The sequence below is a fragment of the Pseudophryne corroboree genome, chromosome 4, assembly GCF_028390025.1.
Source record: "Pseudophryne corroboree isolate aPseCor3 chromosome 4, aPseCor3.hap2, whole genome shotgun sequence".
Taxonomy (NCBI): Eukaryota; Metazoa; Chordata; class Amphibia; order Anura; family Myobatrachidae; genus Pseudophryne; species Pseudophryne corroboree.
The window spans coordinates 421,570,187-421,591,655 of record NC_086447.1 but is presented as its reverse complement, the minus strand read 5'-3'; the positions used below and the strand labels follow the sequence as shown (position 1 = coordinate 421,591,655).

General features: G+C 43.0%; 1 protein-coding gene across 9 annotated transcripts in view; it reads right to left on the bottom strand.

Moving 5' to 3' along the window:
* Nucleotides 1-21,469, bottom strand: part of MYO6 (myosin VI) — a 449,562-nt gene that overhangs the window by 306,661 nt on the left and 121,432 nt on the right. For all 9 annotated transcript variants that reach the window (XM_063916839.1, XM_063916841.1, XM_063916842.1 and 6 more), the window contains exon 2: nt 1,998-2,142. In XM_063916839.1, the coding sequence (XP_063772909.1) occupies nt 1,998-2,114 (117 nt within the window). In that variant the 5' untranslated portion in view covers nt 2,115-2,142. The remainder of the gene's footprint in view (nt 1-1,997; nt 2,143-21,469) is intronic.

The following is a 21,469-nucleotide window of genomic DNA, read 5'->3' as shown; positions in this document are numbered from 1 at the left end:
TAATGATGTCTAGCACACAAGCATCTGAAAACAACTCCACCTAGTAGTCTCTGAACTGCAGCAACCGCCATCTGACTTACGTCCAGAACTGGTGGAGAAACACCCCATTAGGCGCTAGGTTTCTATAGAGACTTGGCCCATGAGCGCTGATTGGGACCAGAAAATCTGCATTTAGAAGCAGAAACCCTGACAGGAAAGAAGCAGCCCTGGCAGATTGACCTCTAGTGAATGCTCAACTCTGATAGGAGGAGCGAAAAACTGGAAAACGCTGACCCTGCTGTTTATGGGCAGCCACCAGATTTAAAGTACTTTTCCCATTGGTGGCTTGGCAATAATGGCATGCAGTTCTGGCCCAATTTCAGTGGCACTACAAAGATATTTTGCCAAAACTAGTAAGGAATTCCAGGATGAATCACTGTGAAGACCCTTAAAGAGTTTATCGGCCCAATTTTCTATAGCTTGAGTCACCCATGTCGATAATGACACTTGAGGCTATAAAAATGGACTTGAGACAACATGACACTATTTAATGTAGCGGATGTTGCGCTTTTACGCAAGGGTAGACGCGGCAACTTTGGATACCTGTGCGACATTAGACTTCCCTGATAGTCTGTACACAATGACCCAGAGTCCACATGACCAAACGGTAATTACAGTGGCCACAACTAAAATACAGGCAGAGTAGTGGATGGGGGGAGGGGTTGATTGCTTGTTTTTTAGACCGGTCCAGTTTAGTTCGTCCTAGTCACCATGCATCCACGCTGTGCACAGCGAACACAAGGCCGACAAATTGTTAGACACAGCTAATAGCGTCACAGGTTACCGAGAGACTACAAAATTTCACAAAAACAGCAGAGGCAATAATAAAAAAAAAAAACTAAAATACTTAGCCTTCCTGAGCTGGGGAAACACTTGCACCAGACCCGACCATAGCTTGCAGGGTCCAGAGAAGTTTCACTTTCCCCCTTACAGGTGTTGCTCAAAGACAACAAGTATATTAGTCAAAACACAGATTTATGCACACGCACACGGCATCTATTCACATTGTGGGTAGAGTTTGGAATTTGGAGCAGGGGCGTATCTAGAGAGGAGGGGACCCGTGTGCAGTCACCATGTGTGGGCCCCCTCCGCTCCCATAGCCAGCAGCGCAGCTGTTAACGCTCTGAGCATTAGATCTACGTCGCATGCGCAGGTCTCCGGAAAATTGGTGCAGCGGGAATTTTTTCGGAGACCTGCACATAAGTACAAGAAATGGGTGCAGTGTGTGCGGTGTGGGCCCCATCTGGACCCAGGGGACCGTGTGCACCGCACACACTGCACCCGTTATAGATACACCACTGGCTTGGAGGAAGACCAGCACTCCGTAGGTGTTCGGCACACCCCCATCATTGATGCCGCAAGGTGTGACAGGGCCATCACGCCCCCATTAGAGGAGTTGAAAGGGCCGGCCCCATTAGTAATGCCGTTGGGGCTGTGCCCCCTCCCAGCTGGCCTCATCCCCTTTTCGTGTGCGCGCATGCATGCTGTCCACGACACACTTGCGCCCAGCCCTGCAAAATTCCTGGGGAGAACACTATAATTATACTATTTCTTCCTCAGTGTTGCGTCATTGATTGCTTCTACGAGTGTACTAGGTAGCAAAGTACGTGTTAAACATGGCCATTTGGAGCAATTTAAGGATAGCTGTATGTGGACACACCTGGACATTATAAACCACCTGCAGTGGTGTACTATAAGGCCACCAGCCATTTGTCATGAATTAAAGAAACATTTGAGCAGTAATTATGGTCATATATTAGGTTTTAAATTAATATTAATGTAATTATCCCAAAGGCCTTAAGTTAAACAAGGAATTCATTTTATTTCAGATATGTGAGATAATGATATCACGAAGGGAAAAAGTCAGTATGTGTACAGGTTATTCAGTTTTACGTGCAGCCCTGAATAATATAGATAACATAAAAAAAAAAAAACATGGATCATACTGTTAAACATACCTTTCCCTTTTGATGAAGTGGTTCAATGGTTAAAGAATCCGGTCCTATATCCACAATGTTACCCAACTGAAAGCCATCAGTTGGGTGTGGCGCCCAGACTGGCTTTCCATCCTCCATGGTGCTCTCCCACTGGTCTCACACTTTACTAAATGAGAGAGAATGAAATTCATTAATTCCATGTTTCAAATAATTCAACACAATCATTATTACTGTTTGCTGCAACCAACCATTTTCTATATATCTAGACTTATGTATGCTAAATCGGACTTATTGGACCAAGTACACTGATAAAATAAGGCACATGGATATGTTCTGGTATTACTTGGGCTTGTCATCAATGTTCAAGAAGGACTCCATACACAGGCTGATAATCACAATCTACTGTCACCCTTTGACCATATTTACAGACATGTAGGAGTAGGGAAGCGATCATGAGAACGCCTCTCGGGATTCCGGCAGTCACAATGTAGACACCAGGCAGTTAAATACCGCCGCCGGAAATACCAGCGCCACAGGCTTTTCTCCCTCTGTGGGTGTCCACGACAACCACAGAGAGAGAATAGATCTGCAGCGGGCCTGCAAAGTGCTTTCTAGCACTCAACCCGCTGCCGGCACACTGGTGGCCGATATCCGGCTGTCGGGATCATGACAGCCGGTAAAAGGTATGTATTCCGTAGAGTACAAGACAATCCAATGCACAGGAACTACAAAATATCATCTTACTGTGATTGTTGCAAACCATCTCCCATAATCCAAATTATATCAATATTTAGTGTGCTACCCATACTTCTCAGTCTGAGAGAGATGTCATAAAACGGACTTGCAATTGCAAACAAGCTCCAGTTCTAAAGACTAGCGCACTTCTGTCTGTTTATATACAGATGTGTCCTCATGCACCAAGCCTCCAAATACTACATGGAGCAATACGCTCAGTGCAAATGAGCCGCACTGAGTGGTGTAGCGTAGCATCTTTTTTCTTTATATGTTGTATCTAATTTGCATCACAGACGCAGCAAAACATCACTCAATCTGAAGTAGAGATGCTGGGCTGCGACTTCAACCACACAGGAATTTTAATAAAGTTTTAAACATGTACAAAGTAGCAGATGAAGCACAACAAAAAAAGCCTGAGCTGCTGCATCATATACAGACACAAATGTCATACGTCACATGCAAAAGCCAGTTTTCTCGCTTACAATTGTTTTCAAAACGTGACCAAGATTGTGTGTGTGTACATATATATATATATATATATATATATATATATATATATATATCTCCAGCAAATTGAATCAGAGGGCGCTCTCAATCACTTAAACTGGTTACCAACTAAAAATTGACCAAATGATTATGGCTTTACACAATTTATTAAAAGCAAAGTATTGCCCAATCTAGACAGAGGTAACCCTTTTTCACAATTACAGATCACAATATATGTCAAATGTACAATAGTGTAGGGTTTCTTTTCTCTCTGTCTTCAACCCTGACGCGTTTCGTCCTTTGTGATGAAGGTGTGACAACCGAAACGGGACGTTGGGATGGCTGTTATGATGTATTATGGACTCTTTTCAGCAAACTTTGATGAGTACCACTAACAATTTTTTTCAAAAGGCCTGATAATGCTGCTTAAATATTAAATGTCTTTTTCATTTTTGCTACTTGGTGGTGTGCTGGTCTCCTTATGTATGACCCTGCTGGGTAAACATTAGGAACGATTGTATTATTAGGAATTGACACGGCACCCCTGGATTTCATTTAAGTGTGTGCGCTTCATTTCTGGATTTTATATATATACACACATATATACATACATACATACACACACATACATATATATACACACACACATACGTACATACACAGACTGCAATAGTTTATATCCTGACGAAAGCGTCTAAATAAGTGATCCTGAAACGTTGAAATAACCCAGAGTGATGGTATTTTAAATTCTTGAAGTCGTCGCTGAGTGCCGCTATTGCGACTTGTATATGACTTACCCCTTATGGGATTAGATGGCACCTGGGAACAACTATTAATTTACCAGAGGATATATTTTATTTATATATATATATATATATATATATATATACACATATCCACACATATACACACACACATACATTTGCATGGACACGCAGACACTCAAGCAGCCAACACATCCTTCTCATTTTGCTCCTCTGTATTTCCTCCAAGGCAGACAGAGTTATGAATCAGAATCAGCTTTATTGGCCAGGTACACTTGCGCATACTAGGAATTTGTCTTCAGCTTGCTACAACAGCCAAGTAGGTAACAGATAAACCGGTGGGCAAGTAAAGTCATACAGATAGGTATACCGTAGGGACACAAGTGAGTTACATGTACGCCTAGTCAGTCAATGTTCAGGAGTTCAGCAGGCGGACCGCTTGGGGAAAGAAACTTTTGAGGCTTCTGGTGGACCTGGCAGGGATGGCCCTGTAACGCCTGCCTGAAGGAAGCAAGTTAAACATGCTGTGGCCAGGGTGTAGCTGGTCCTTTACTATCTTCATTGCCCGCTTTTTATCTCTGGACAGGTACAGGTCCTGGACCGAGGGAAGATCGGCCCCGATGATCTAGCCCAGCCTAGGAGATGTTGCTAAACTCTTCAGAAAGATCAAATATTTCAGGGAATTTCCCTGACATTCACGGATATTTTGCAAGTGTGGTGCTACATCGTACCAATTGCTAAGCTATTAGGAGAAGTCAAATGAGGTACCATTTTCTACTCCTTTGACATCTGCAAACACAAACCAACATGTCAAATAATAAACCAATTGTTTGATATTACACAAACCATAGTTTGTGCTAAAAGTAACAATCATGTATTTTTTACACTTACTGTACATACTGTATAGATATAGATGTGTGTATTTATCTGAGACAAGTTTGGAGGTGTTGGTGAATTGCCCTGCCCTATCAAAACCACTCTGATATTTTGAGTTTGCTATTCACAGGAAGCATTGCCGGATGTACATTTCAGATGACAAATTGTTTATTTGCAAAAAGCTGGAAAGAGTTACAAAAGTATCTCTAAAAGTCTGAGGATTTATTTATGTTTTGCTATGAAAAGAACCGATCTTTTACATTGTGGGCTGAAACACAAGGAAGCGGCAGTTTCAAGTAAATAAAGACCATTATATTCATTAGCCCACAGTAAGACAAATTGCAAATTCCAAAGTTTAACAAAACATTTTGCAGGAGAATGTAAGGCTAGTTGTCTAGCAATTGAGGATTAACGAATGCTATTCCGATTCTCCACAACCCTGACGTCCCCCCAGTAAGAATAAGACATTCTCTCCATGGAAAGAAAAACATCCTTTGCTTAAATTATATTACTAGAGATACAAGTTTTCCTAAATTCTTACAGATTCAGGCATACAGTATACAGCTCTTCCCTCAAGGAATTCTTTACAACTTCAACACTTTTAGTCTATAGTGAAACGCTTACTCAATATTTGACCTCCTTCTACCTTCGAGGCTTTATGCTTGAGGTATTCCTCAACTACAGGTTAAAATTTCCCTCTTGTATACACTGCTTGTTGAGGAGTCTCCTCCCTAACGTGATCCTCATGAAAAGGCTTGCAAAGTGGTTCTGGGTAGATGATGAGGAATGGCAGAGGTCTTGGATAATGCGGCCTCTAGCTCAATTTGTATTAAAATCAAGGAGCATACCTATAAATTATTGTATAGATGGTATTATGTGCCCTCTTGATTGAGCAGAACATAATCAGTCACATCGGACAGATGCTGGAGAGGATGCGATACTGAGGGCTCCTTTCTCCACATATGATGGTCTTGTCCCAAGATAGTACATCTTTGGAAGGAAGTCATCTGTCTTATAACATGTTTAATATTACTAATTAATTCAACTCCAAGTATATTCTCCTCCCTTTAGATCTCCCTGCATTGACTAGGCACCAAAATAAATTGATGTTCCATATAGTCTCTGCAACGACATATCAGCAGTGGATTGGCAGCAACCCACTTCTTCATCTATGCAGTCTATTGTATCTCAGATCTGGTATGTCTGTCGCATGGAGTATACAACTAGCATCATTAATCACTGTTCCAAATCTTTTCACAAAATATGGGGCTCGTGGTTAGCCTCTCTAAATGGCTCCTCCTCCTCTTTTGCCTTGTAAAAGACAACTATACATAGTTACTTACTCCTTTTAATAGCCTAAGGAACCACCCCAGAGGTGTCTCAAATTTCTCTTACTTTTTTCTGTACTTCTTTCCTCCTTTTCTCCACATTGTCATCTTTCTTCCTTTTTACAGCCTACATCACTGTAGTGTATGCTGGAACTTACAGTTTCAAAATGGATCATGATTTTTTGGTATGGACCTGACCTTTACTTTGTTCACTACCTCTATCGATGTGATTTTAATGGTCTTGGTCCCTGTTGTACACAGTGATCTACTCAATAAAACATATTTGATGCTGAGTGATGCAATAAGACAAGGGTCCATTAAACAAAAGTAAACTAACAACTGAATGTCTTTAACAGTAGAAAGGAGTGACACAGTTCTGACCTCAACCCAATTGAGATGCTATGGCGTGACCTGAAAAATAAAGTTCAAACCAGACATCCCCCACATATTGCTGAACTGAAAGCTTTGTAAGTAGGGATTATCCAAAATTCCCCCTGACCATTGTGCAAGTCTGATCCACAGGAAACACTTGGTGGAGATTATTGCTGCCAAAGGAGGGACACATACTAAGGGTTCCCATAATTATTCCACCTGGCACTGTGATTTACACAGGTTCTGCGACTGCTTAAAACCAGGTGAAATGCAAGCACAGAACCTGTATAAATCATAGGTCTCCAGAGTTGAAGGGGTATTATGCCAAGCCTATACATGGTGCTTTCAATAAAGACATCAAAACATACATATCAATTGTCTGTGTATTATTAGTTTAAGCAGACCGATTGCCTGTTCCTGCGACTTCGATCAAATCAAATGTTTTACTAATATATGGAGAAATCCAGGACATTCCTGAGGATTCTTTTTTTTTTCATGTGCACGTTTGTGTATACACACATTTACCCATCAAATGAACATACAAACGGCCCATTTATTCATATATACCAGTGTCCATTGTGCTTTGGCATTAAAATCACAAAAATATGTACTGTAGAAGCACAGAGGTGCACTGAGAGGTGGGGGCGGGTACTGATTACCCGGGCCCAGTATACGCCTGGGCCAGTTTCTGAGGCAGACACGTCTTGATTTGAGGTGCACGGTGACAATTTGTCGCGCCACGTATAAATAGCTAACAATTAAATTTTTGAGGGAGGGGTGTGGCCATGCCTCAGAGATTTGGTCCCACCCACCCCAGTAACCAGGCCCCATTGATCACTCAATGGCCTTGGAAGCACGGCACAAGCTCCCTACATCCAGGCAAAATTTAACACAACATGATGCAGCACGGGTTGAGTCTCTCTGAGCGTGGCTGAGATCATAACAACATTGCTTTCTGATACTGCAAGGTACACAAACTTTGTTTCATGCATAAAATTATGAAACATGTTTTACAATGAGCTTCAGGCTACAGTAGGTGTATAAGGCTGTATATGAAACATAAAGGCATTCTGTGTTTAGACGTGGGTTCCATCCCCAAGATCTCTTATAATATGCAAATGTTCCAAAATACTTCTGGTCACAAGCATTTCGGACATAGTAGACTCAACCTGTATTTTTCATTAAAGTTATATGAATCTCAGTAAAAGCCGGTAACCAGAACTATGTGCAATTTATCCCAGGAAAAGAACGGAGAGCACATTTCTATCACCACCAAGGATATTGGCTGTGGCATTTACACAGAAGGGTGAGAAAATAAATGTCAACATTCTCATTTAAAATTCAAATCCTAAAGAAACCAGGTTAAATATCAAGACCTCTATACTAGGTTATCAAAAATTGAATTAAATAGTTAAGCAAAATGCTTAACACTTAAAAGTGAAGAACTTGGCAGCATAGTTTACAAGTAGATAGAAGTTATTTGCCGCACAGCACTGGTTAGTAAATATGGGGTACATTTACTAAGCAGTGATGAGAGCGGAGAAGTGAGCCAGTGGAGAAGTGCCCATGGCAACCAATCAGCACTGAAGTAACATCTATAATTTGCATACTATAAAATTATACAGAGCTGCCGATTGGTTGATGGGGAAATTTCTCCACTGGCTCACTTCTCCGTTCTTATCACTGCTTAGTAAATGTACCCCTATATGCCTCACAGGACTGGGCTCAAGTTGGATTCTAAAACAGATCCCTACTGTATATCTGGGGATAAACTCCCAGTGTTTCTGAGAGTTTCCCCTGGGTGCTCTAGTTTCCTCTCACATTCAGCATATAATGACTAAAACAGACCCTTATTTTGTTAGGGAATTAGACTATAAGCTACAATGAGGCAGGGACCGATGTGAACGACAAAATATTCTTCCTACAGTATGTACAGCTCTGTGCAACTTGGTGGCCCTAAGTAAATGAACTATAATATCAAAATAAGATAGATTTTTGAATGCTTATCCATACATATAACTCTAGAGAATGAAGAACGCAAAGTGATTTTTTAACTATTAAAAACACATTAAATTGTAACTTGGAATTATTTGGCTCCTGAAGCAGTACCTCTGTGATAACATACTTATAGCATTGATTCAGAGCAACACTTAGAGGGGTATCCAATTAGATGCAGTAATTGGTTCATTGGGGGCTATCCAATTAGCCCCAATAAGCCAGAGGTTATCGCCAATGACAGCACTTAGCGGGGATTAAACTTCGCGTGCCTGAGCATAATCCGCGATAAATGCCCCCAAGACCCACGATAAGTGTTGCGAATATACATAAATCCACAGATTTTTTCGAGAACTGATTGGATACAGCGATAAAAAAAAACACCCCCCCCCATAATCTGCTGGCCTCGTTTACTGTACAATATTAACACTGCCTGGAAGACCAACAGATTTATAGCAAACTAGTTAAAATACTGTAAATGACGAACACCAAGAGGAGGGGGCCAGTTAGTACTCACACAGAAGCTGCCGGGTTTCTGGAAGTCCTGCTGCAGACAGCCATGGCGCAGTCATGTGAGCAGGTGTGTGTGTCTGTGTAGCGTTAGCGTTTTATATACAAAGATATTGTATATCTGTATTGGGCAGACTATAATGATGCTGCACCAGTACTGGGGTTGGGTCTGGGTGACCGGCGTTTGGGGTCCCGCTGGGGAGCGAGCGCTACCAAGTCCCTTGCGGGTTCGCTGCTCTCGCCACTCAGTGGGCTAGGTGGTTCACTGCACTTGCCACAGGAGACAACTTCTCTGTATATATCCTCTGACGAAACCGCCGTGGGATAAGGGCGGAGAAACGCGTAAGGAGTCTCTAAAAAAAAACATCCAGAGAAGTTGTCTCCACGGCCTTGCTGTAAGGACAGCCGACCACGGACAGCACACAGCCCCTGCCGATACGTGAGTCCACTGCAAAGACTCTACGGCGATTGTGGAATATACAAGTCCGGTAAGAGTGACCCGTTTGTCCTGCACCGTATACAACTGGACATTGTCAGCCTCGGTCGGACAGAGGTGTAGCATAGTGCCTGGTTATCATCGCTTTGGAGCCCTCCCTCTGCCCGTTCACACAGTGTTCATACAGCGTCAATTAACGGAGGAATGACTGCATGTTGGTTTGCCTGCCACTAAAATCCTCACGCTGCTACTTGACTGACAATAAATACAAGATCTAAGGAGATAAGTGTCAAATGGGTTACTCACTGTCTATTTAAGACTTTATGGTTAATTTAAGCACCCTATATCCCTGAATATAAGGAACATTGCAAATAAGGGTTCTTGGTGCGGCTGGATAATATTGGAGACGCTTATGAGAGATATATCTATTACAGTTATATGAATTATATGTCTACCTTTTTATTATATTGTTTTTAGAATATTATGTAATAAACTATTACTTTTGACTATAGCGCTTCCTGATATATTATATATCCTTTATTCATTTCCAATTTTTGTTTGGTATTTCAGTAGTACCGGTTGGGAGTAGCTTAGTGAAAATGTTTAAAATCTTAATTTTATAATTTTTGTATTAAAGTGAAAACGAGCAGGATAATTGACTATATAAGCGCCAAGGAATTATTTGGTTCAGTATGGTTAGGAGGCTGTAACACCCTGCAGTATCACTTTCACTTTTGGAGTAATTTGGTCTGTGGGGCAGCCTCTAGTGCAGGGGTGGGCAATTATTTCAGCTGGGGGGCCGCTTAACATTTCCAGCGAATATTCGAGGGCCACACACAAAATACTCAAAAAGAGTCCCCTTTTTACACATTACGGCAGACAGCGTGCCCTTTTTTTTTTTTTTACACATTACGGCAGATAGCGTCCCCCTTTTTACACATTACAGCAGACAGCGTCCCCTTTTTACACATTACAGCAGACATCGTCCCCTTTTTACACATTACAGCAGACATCGTCCCCCTTTTTACACATTACGGCAGACATCGTCCCCCTTTTTACACATTACGGCAGACATCGTCCCCCTTTTTACACATTACGGCAGACAGCGTCCCACTTTTTTACATATTATGGCAGACAGTCTCTTCCCCCCTCCCCTAAACCCATATTGCAGATTTTAACTCCGCAGCCTCCCCACCCCTAAACCTATATGGCAGCTGAAGCGCTGATCCAGGGGCTGGCTGGACAGGGGGTTTACCTGTTTGTCACAGTGGCAGACGATCCCCACTGTCCGATGATCCGCGCTGCTGCCGCCGCCTGGAGTCGCTGCTGATGTGGCCTCTCCTGCTCCCGCTCGCTGGCCACCGGCTTCTTCTCCTCACTCAGCCGCCGCTCCTGCTCACTGCAGTGCCCGCCCCCCGTGCCGCCCAGCGCGCGCATGGTAACAGAGGAAATCCCGGTCAGCTGACCCTGTGACGTGACCGGGATTTCCTCAGCGGCGCCGCGTCTGAGAGCAGTGCAATGACAAGCGGCCTGTCGGGCCGCTTGTCATTGCACTCTGGTGGGGCACAGGGGGCCAGGCACGATCGGTCCGCGGGCCGCATGTTGCCCACCCCTACTCTAGTGGCTGTTGGTGCACATAACAGAGGTGAAGAAGTGAGTATTACATAGGACCAGCAGTTCTTGTCATTGCTTTCTTTATTTTAACACCCATGTTAAGAACCAGTAAATAAATAAAATGGCAACATTTTTGTTTTGTGGGTCTGATGAATAAAAAGTAAATTAAATCTTTTTAAAAGCACAAAAAAATAAAAAATAAAAAAATCTGTTTTAATCACTTAACATTATTTTAAACAAAATATCCCTCAACAATTGACAATCTTTTTTACATCTACTTAACTTAAAACATTCTTTAAAAATAAATGTAAACATTTTATTTAAAGAACTATGCCTATCTAACACTGTCTGCAAACCTCCCCCCCCCCCCCCCCCCCACCCCACCCTCTTCCTTCCTATCTTGTTCATAAGCTCTAACTGTAAAATTACCTCCTACCCCCCTATGGGATGCATGTGTCAATAGCTCCTAATAACATTACCTTCTATTAGTAAAAGAGACCATACTTTGACATCTATTTGTGCATGTGCAAATCACCGGGAAAATGGCCACCACACCATTCTGTCAGTGAATATTGCAGACAGACACTGCGGGACTCCGGAGGGTAAATGTAATTTTATGGGTGCATATTATATTATGCCAATGGCATTAGCCCATCCCCACATGCAGCGTTATGAGTTTCCCCTGCTACAGCTGATCTCTGCACTTGTAGAGATAAGCCAAATAGTGTTTGGGTTGGGGATGGGGTGGTGGGGGTGGGGGGGGGGGGGGACAAAGTTTCACTCCTCACATTTTTGTCCCTAGCTAGTGCACCCGCAGTAGACGGCATTTTGTGTGCCAATTCTAGCAGTGATGTTGGTTGTCACAGACTGCTGCTTCACTGCTGGTGAGGTCATGAAGTCAGAGGAAATCCTTTCTGTACAAATGTAGAACGGATTTCCTTATTAAAAGCCGAGGGACACAGCTGGACTGCACGATCGCATGGGATGCGACCGTATTAGCTAAAGTCCAGCTAACTAACAGTTAATAAAAAAACAGCTACTCTGATATTATCTGTGATGCTGTAGGACAGGAGAGTTCAATTATGTTCCTGCTTATGTCCAGACTGTAAGTTAGCAAGTCATATACTGTATTTATTAGAGATGAGCGGGTTCGGTTCGTTGAGATCCGAACCCCCCCGAACTTCACCCATTTTACACGGTTCCGAGGCAGCCTCGGATCTTCCCGCCTTGCTCGGTTAACCCGAACGTCATCATCCCGCTGTCGGATTCTCGCGAGATTCGTATTCTATACAAGGAGCCGCGCGTCGCCGCCATTTTCACTCGTGCATTGGAAATGATAGCGAGAGGACGTGGCTGCGTTCTCTCAGTTTCTGTGTTCAGTGTGCTGCAAATATCTGTGCTCAGTGTGCTGCAAATATCTACGTTCTCTGCCTGAAAAACGCTCCATATCTGTGCTGCATTGTAGTATATAGTAGGAGGACAGTGCAGAATTTTGCTGACCACCAGTATATATATAGCAGTACGGTACAGTAGTCCATTGCTCTACCTCTGTGTCGTCAAGTATACTATCCATCCATATCTGTGCTGCATTGTAGTATATAGTAGGAGGACAGTGCAGAATTTTGCTGACCACCAGTATATATATAGCAGTACGGTACAGTAGTCCATTGCTCTACCTCTGTGTCGTCAAGTATACTATCCATCCATACCTGTGCTGCATTGTAGTTGTGCGCAGTATATAGTAGGAGGACAGTGCAGAATTTTGCGGACCACCAGTATATATATATAGCAGTACGGTACAGTAGTCCATTGCTCTACCTCTGTGTCGTCAAGTATACTATCCATCCATCTGTGCTGCATTGTAGTTGTGCGCAGTATATAGTACGAGGACAGTGCAGAATTTTGCTGACCACCAGTATGTATGTATGTATGTATGTATGTATGTATGTATGTATGTATGTATGTATATATATATATATATATATATATATATATATATATATATAGCAGTACGGTACAGTAGTCCATTGCTCTACATCTGTGTCGTCAAGTATACTATCCATATCTGTGCTGCATTGTAGTTGTGCGCAGTATTATAGTAGGAGGACAGTGCAGAATTTTGCTGACCACTTTTTTTAAGTGCTGACTATTTTTTGAAGTGCCATCCTGTCTGACACTGCAGTGCCACTCCTAGATGGGCCAGGTGTTTGTGTCGGCCACTTGGGTCGCTTAGCTTAGCCATCCAGCGACCTCGGTGCAAATTTTAGGATTAAAATAATATTGTGAGGTGTGAGGTGTTCAGAATAAACTGGAAATGAGTGGAAATTATAGTTATTGAGGTTAATAATACTATGGGATCAAAGTGACCCCCAAATTCTATGATTTAAGCTGTTTTTTAAGGGTTTTTGGGAAAAGAAAACACCCAAATCCGCCCGAAAAATTTCAGGGAGGTTTTGCCAAAACGCGTCCGAATCCAAAACACGGCCGCGGAACCGAATCCAAAACCCGAAAAATTTCCGGTGCACAACACTAGTATTTATGAAGCAAAGCATATAGGAAAGAGATGATGTCAGCTGAAATAATAGGTCCTACACATTAGGCGATTTCACTTTTCATTAAACGATGTCAACGTTCTTGTTCATTAATTAACGAGAACTCATTCATATCATTCAGTGTGTAGGCCCCAGCGATGAACGATACGCGGCCCCGCGCTCGTTCATCGTTGGTACCGGGTCGCTTATACATGCAGGCCAATATGGACAATCCCGTCCATATTAGCATGCATTGCTATGGAGCCGGGTGACGGGGTTGACTTCACTCCCCCCATCACTCCGCCCCTGCCGCCGGGTCGCACGTCGGCCGTATCTGCCGTCAGGCAGCTCGGCGGCATATCGCCTTATGTGTACGGCCCCATAAGATGCCATCCATGTGCACAGGACATGAAGGCAAAGATAGCTGCTGATCAGCTTTCTAATACCCTAAACTAAAAAGACACCTACTGGATTGTTAATCTGCCACAATGAATCTCAACATAACAAGTCTACAAATACTTCACTGAGTTACCAATTATCCCTCAGTGGGGGCAGAACGCAGTATCAAAGCAAGAGCATAATTACAGCCATAACAGAGCACTCTATTGCTCTGCGGTCCAGGAGTGCAGGAAATTCCCAAGGACAATAATGTCATTCTAATGGCCTGCACGGATTGCAACCAGAATTATTATTTTTACAAACAACCTATGTTATTGCTGATTAAGTATTGTTTTGGGATGGTGAGATCTGTGAGGGAGAGAAATCTTGTTAAAATGTAGCACAAATCTGTCGCTCCTGCATTTGATGGATTTCTCCAGTCGTGCTCCAGGAATTCTGCTGATGGTCGGCCCAGTGGCTATCATTTTTTCTTACCCATTTCACAGACATTTTTAACTTTTTCTATATACTGTACTTTGCAATCCATGTTGAGAGAGAGAGAGAGAGAGAGAGAGAGAGAGAGAGAGAGAGAGAGAGAGAGAGAGAGATAGAGAGAGAGAGAGAGAGTGTGTGTGTGTGTGTGTGTGTGTGTGTGTGTGTGTGTGTGTGTGTGTGTGTGTGTGTGTGTGTGTGTGTGTGTGTGTGTGTGTGTGTAAGGGGGGGTGGGATGTGGGGGTTTAGTTAGTTAGGTAGTGGTAGGTTGGTTAAGGGGAAACTGGGATCCAAGTACTGTATTCTGGGGTGGTTTGTTTTGGAGGGTTTTTTGGTTTTTTTTTTTTTTTTGCTTTGCTTTGATTCTGGCAGATAATTTATGATTTGTTAAATTTATCCTATATTGAAGTACGATTATTTTACTGAAGGTTTATTATGTGGGGTATATCTGTATCACTATATGCCCCCCGTAGCAGTCACCTTACTTTAATGAGAGATCATATAGCACCTGTGGGCTCTAATTGCTTACGGTTATGCTGACGGGGTGTAGTATGGTATTCCGGCAGCCGGGATCCCGGTGGCCAGCATACTGGCGCAGGCATCCCAACTGCAGACATCCCGACAGCTGGGCGAGTGCAAATGAGCCCCTTGCGGGCTCGCTGTGCTCGCCACGCTATTTATTCTCTTTTCAGGGGGGTCGTGGTCCCCCAAGAGGAAGAATAGTTGTCGGTATGCCAGTTGTCGGGATTCCGACGCCGGTATACTGAGCGCCGGGATCCCAACAGCCGGCATACTGAATACCACCCATGCTGAGGGGTGTTATGTTTATCCTGATATATTTCTCATTTGCCTCTTATTTTTATACATTCCCCGATTGTACCTTGCTTTTTTGTACATTGCATGCTTTATTATGTCTGCCATTAACATTTGTTTAATTACTTATTTATTAGTTGTTTTCGGGGCTGTACCTTAAAAACTTACAAATCTCAATAAAAAAAAAAAAATAGCACAAATCACATTTTACAGAGTGGAGTCATTCAGGTGACAGAAATACCCATATTCAACTTTTGCTATGTCAATATGCCATTCCATGGTGTATTAATAAATTCTCAATGTTCATGATTTTAATTCTAAAATTAAAGCTGTGGCAAACACAATCAATAGATGCTGCTGAGTAATGTAGATGTTGTAGGATAAAGAAATTATTATTATTAATTATGATTAGTTGCCAGAAGGTGTCCATAGCACCATACAAAGGGAATAACAAGATATATCAGGAAAGACTAAGGGGTGTATTCAATAAGAGTCTAATCCATTCCGACACGCATTTGTCGGAATGGATCAGACAACCCCTACTCAAAGAGTGGCCAAATCCGACTGTCGGATTTGAGCCTAATCAGAGTGTCGGATTTGGCCGCCGCCACCGCTGCTGCTCACTTCGCCGCTCTCCTAACTCCTTGCCACTCCCCTCACCCCAGCATCGCTCCCCTCACCCCTCGCCACTCCTCTCACCCCGGCGACGCTCCTGACCCTGGCGCTGCTCCCCTGAGGGTGAATGGAGGAGGCGGCGGCAATGTCAATCCGACTTTTTACGAAGTTGGATTGACATTGTCGGAAGCATTCTGACAGCTTTCCAACAAGTCGGATTTCCCGACTTGTAGAAAAAAAAACGGGGCCGCATTGTATAGGTCGGAACCCCTTCTGACCTAAACCTGTCAGAAGCTGCTGTCTTTCCGACAAGACGTCAGTTTCCGACAGGTATTGAATACACCCCTTAGAGAGAATCTAAATTCACAAATACTTAGAGGAAAATGTATCAAGACATCCATTATTTCAGTAACTCATCCGCCTGACGAACTATACTATGTATGTTTAGAATCAGCATAGCGCTGATGCTATATATACTGATAAGTAAAACGGCCCGTTCTCTGTGGTGAACTTCCCATTAGGCACGTGCCTAGGGGCAGCACTTGTTTGGGGGGGGGGGTCTTCTGTTTGCCGGCGGTCGGGCTCCCGGCGCTCAGTATACCGGCGCCGGGAGCCCGACAGCCGGCATACCGACACTTATTTTCCCTCGTGGGGGTCCACGACCCCCATAGAGGGAGAATAAAATAGTGTGGCGCGCGTAGCGCGCCACCGTGCCCGTAGCGTGGCGAGCGCAGCGAGCCCGCAAGGGGCTCATTTGCGCTCGCCAAGCTGTCGGTAAGCCGGCGGTCGGGCTCCCGGCGCCGGGATGCTGGTCGCCGGGAGCCCGACCGCCGGCCAGCCGTAGTGAACCCGTTTGGGGGCGGCACTTGGATGCTTGTGTTGGTGCTATCATTTTTTATTTTTATTACTCTCATCAAATGAGGGCTTATACCTCATCAATAAAATTGGGGGGGGGGGGGGGCTGCCGTTACAGTTGTACCTAGGGGCGCCATCACACCTAAATCCACCCCTGCCCGTTCTGCATGTGCCGATGCTATACATACTGGTAAGTAAAACGTCCCGTTCTGCATGTGCTGATAAGTAAACGGCCCGTTCTGCATATGCCGATGCTATACATACTGATAAGTAAACGGCCCGTTCTGCATGTGCTGATGCTATACATACTGATAAGTAAACGGCCCGTTCTGCATGTGCTGATGCTATACATACTGATAAGTAAACGGCCCGTTCTGCATGTGCTGATGCTATACATACTGATAAGTAAAATGGCCCGTCCTGCATGTGCTGATGCTATACATACTGATAAGTAAACGTCCCGTTCTGCATGTGCTGATGCTATACATACTGATAAGTAAACGGCCCATTCTGCATGTGCTGATACTATACATACTGATAAGTAAACGGTCCGTTCTGCATGTGCTGATGCTATACATACTGATAAGTAAAACGTCCCGTTCTGCATGTGCTCATAAGTAAACGTCCCGTTCTGCATGTGCTGATGCTATACATACTGATAAGTAAACGTCCCGTTCTGCATGTGCTGATGCTATACATACTGATAAGTAAAATGGCCTGTTCTGCATGTGCTCATAAGTAAACGTCCCGTTCTGCATGTGCTGATGCTATACATACTGATAAGTAAAATGGCCTGTCCTGCATGTGCTGATGCTATACATACTGATAAGTAGACGTCCTGTTCTGCATGTGCTGATGCTATACATACTGATAAGTAAAATGGCCCGTTCTGCATGTGCTGATGCTATACATACTGATAAGTAAACGTCCTGTTCTGCATGTGCTGATGCTATACATACTGATAAGTAAACGTCCCGTTCTGCATGTGCTGATGCTATACATACTGATAAGTAAAATGGCCTGTTCTGCATGTGCTGATGCTATACATACTGATAAGTAAACGTCCTGTTCTGCATGTGCTGATGCTATACATACTGATAAGTAAAATGGCCTGTTCTGCATGTGCTGATGCTATACATACTGATAAGTAAAATGGCCTGTTCTGCATGTGCTCATAAGTAAACGTCCCGTTCTGCATGTGCTGATGCTATACATACTGATAAGTAAAATGGCCTGTCCTGCATGTGCTGATGCTATACATACTGATAAGTAGACGTCCTGTTCTGCATGTGCTGATGCTATACATACTGATAAGTAAAATGGCCCGTTCTGCATGTGCTGATGCTATACATACTGATAAGTAAACGTCCTGTTCTGCATGTGCTGATGCTATACATACTGATAAGTAAACGTCCCGTTCTGCATGTGCTGATGCTATACATACTGATAAGTAAAATGGCCTGTTCTGCATGTGCTGATGCTATACATACTGATAAGTAAACGTCCCGTTCTGCATGTGCTGATGCTATACATACTGATAAGTAAACGTCCCGTTCTGCATGTGCTGATGCTATACATACTGATAAGTAAAATGGCCTGTTCTGCATGTGCTGATGCTATACATACTGATAAGTAAAATGGCCTGTTCTGCATGTGCTGATGCTATACATACTGATAAGTAAAATGGCCTGTTCTGCATGTGCTGATGCTATACATACTGATAAGTAAAATGGCCTGTTCTGCATGTGCTGATGCTATACATACTGATAAGTAAAATGGCCTGTTCTGCATGTGCTGATGCTATACATACTGATAAGTAAAATGGCCTGTTCTGCATGTGCTCATAAGTAAACGTCCCGTTCTGCATGTGCTGATGCTATACATACTGATAAGTAAAATGGCCTGTTCTGCATGTGCTGATGCTATACATACTGATAAGTAAACGTCCTGTTCTGCATGTGCTGATGCTATACATACTGATAAGTAAACGTCCTGTTCTGCATGTGCTGATGCTATACATACTGATAAGTAAACGTCCCGTTCTGCATGTGCTGATGCTATACATACTGATAAGTAAAATGGCCTGTTCTGCATGTGCTGATGCTATACATACTGATAAGTAAACGTCCTGTTCTGCATGTGCTGATGCTATACATACTGATAAGTAAACGTCCCGTTCTGCATGTGCTGATGCTATACATACTGATAAGTAAAATGGCCTGTTCTGCATGTGCTGATGCTATACATACTGATAAGTAAAATGGCCTGTTCTGCATGTGCTCATAAGTAAACGTCCCGTTCTGCATGTGCTGATGCTATACATACTGATAAGTAAAATGGCCTGTTCTGCATGTGCTGATGCTATACATACTGATAAGTAAAATGGCCTGTTCTGCATGTGCTGATGCTATACATACTGATAAGTAAAATAGCCTGTTCTGCATGTGCTGATGCTATACATACTGATAAGTAAAATGGCCTGTTCTGCATGTGCTGATGCTATACATACTGATAAGTAAAATGGCCTGTTCTGCATGTGCTGATGCTATACATACTGATAAGTAAAATGGCCTGTTCTGCATGTGCTGATGCTATACATACTGATAAGTAAAATGGCCTGTTCTGCATGTGCTGATGCTATACATACTGATAAGTAAAATGGCCCGTTCTGCATGTGCTGATGCTATACATACTGATAAGTAAACGTCCTGTTCTGCATGTGCTGATGCTATACATACTGATAAGTAAACGTCCCGTTCTGCATGTGCTGATGCTATACATACTGATGAGTAAAATGGCCTGTTCTGCATGTGCTGATGCTATACATACTGATAAGTAAAATGGCCTGTTCTGCATGTGCTGATGCTATACATACTGATAAGTAAACGTCCCGTTCTGCATGTGCTGATGCTATACATACTGATAAGTAAACGTCCCGTTCTGCATGTGCTGATGCTATACATACTGATAAGTAAAATGGCCTGTTCTGCATGTGCTGATGCTATACATACTGATAAGTAAACGTCCTGTTCTGCATGTGCTGATGCTATACATACTGATAAGTAAAATGGCCCGTTCTGCATGTGCTGATGCTATACATACTGATAAGTAAACGTCCTGTTCTGCATGTGCTGATGCTATACATACTGATAAGTAAACGTCCCGTTCTGCATGTGCTGATGCTATACATACTGATAAGTAAAATGGCCTGTTCTGCATGTGCTGATGCTATACATACTGATAAGTAAAATGGCCTGTTCTGCATGTGCTGATGCTATACATACTGATAAGTAAACGTCCTGTTCTGCATGTGCTGATGCTATACATACTGATAAGTAAAATGGCCCGTTCTGCATGTGCTCATAAGTAAACGTCCCGTTCTGCATGTGCTGATGCTATACATACTGATAAGTAAAATGGCCTGTTCTGCATGCGCTGATGCTATACATACTGATAAGTAAACGTCCTGTTCTGCATGTGCTGATGCTATACATACTGATAAGTAAAATGGCCCGTTCTGCATGTGCTGATGCTATACATACTGATAAGTAAACGTCCTGTTCTGCATGTGCTGATGCTATACATACTGATAAGTAAACGTCCCGTTCTGCATGTGCTGATGCTATACATACTGATAAGTAAAATGGCCTGTTCTGCATGTGCTGATGCTATACATACTGATAAGTAAAATGGCCTGTTCTGCATGTGCTGATGCTATACATACTGATAAGTAAACGTCCTGTTCTGCATGTGCTGATGCTATACATACTGATAAGTAAAATGGCCCGTTCTGCATGTGCTGATGCTATACATACTGATAAGTAAACGTCCTGTTCTGCATGTGCTGATGCTATACATACTGATAAGTAAAATGGCCTGTTCTGCATGTGCTGATGCTATACATACTGATAAGTAAACGTCCCGTTCTGCATGTGCTGATGCTATACATACTGATAAGTAAACGTCCCGTTCTGCATGTGCTGATGCTATACATACTGATAAGTAAAATGGCCTGTTCTGCATGTGCTGATGCTATACATACTGATAAGTAAAATGGCCTGTTCTGCATGTGCTGATGCTATACATACTGATAAGTAAACGTCCCGTTCTGCATGTGCTGATGCTATACATACTGATAAGTAAAATGGCCTGTTCTGCATGTGCTGATGCTATACATACTGATAAGTAAAATGGCCTGTTCTGCATGTGCTCATAAGTAAACGTCCCGTTCTGCATGTGCTGATGCTATACATACTGATAAGTAAAATGGCCTGTTCTGCATGTGCTGATGCTATACATACTGATAAGTAAACGTCCTGTTCTGCATGTGCTGATGCTATACATACTGATAAGTAAACGTCCTGTTCTGCATGTGCTGATGCTATACATACTGATAAGTAAACGTCCCGTTCTGCATGTGCTGATGCTATACATACTGATAAGTAAAATGGCCTGTTCTGCATGTGCTGATGCTATACATACTGATAAGTAAAATGGCCCGTTCTGCATGTGCTGATGCTATACATACTGATAAGTAAACGTCCTGTTCTGCATGTGCTGATGCTATACATACTGATAAGTAAACGTCCCGTTCTGCATGTGCTGATGCTATACATACTGATGAGTAAAATGGCCTGTTCTGCATGTGCTGATGCTATACATACTGATAAGTAAAATGGCCTGTTCTGCATGT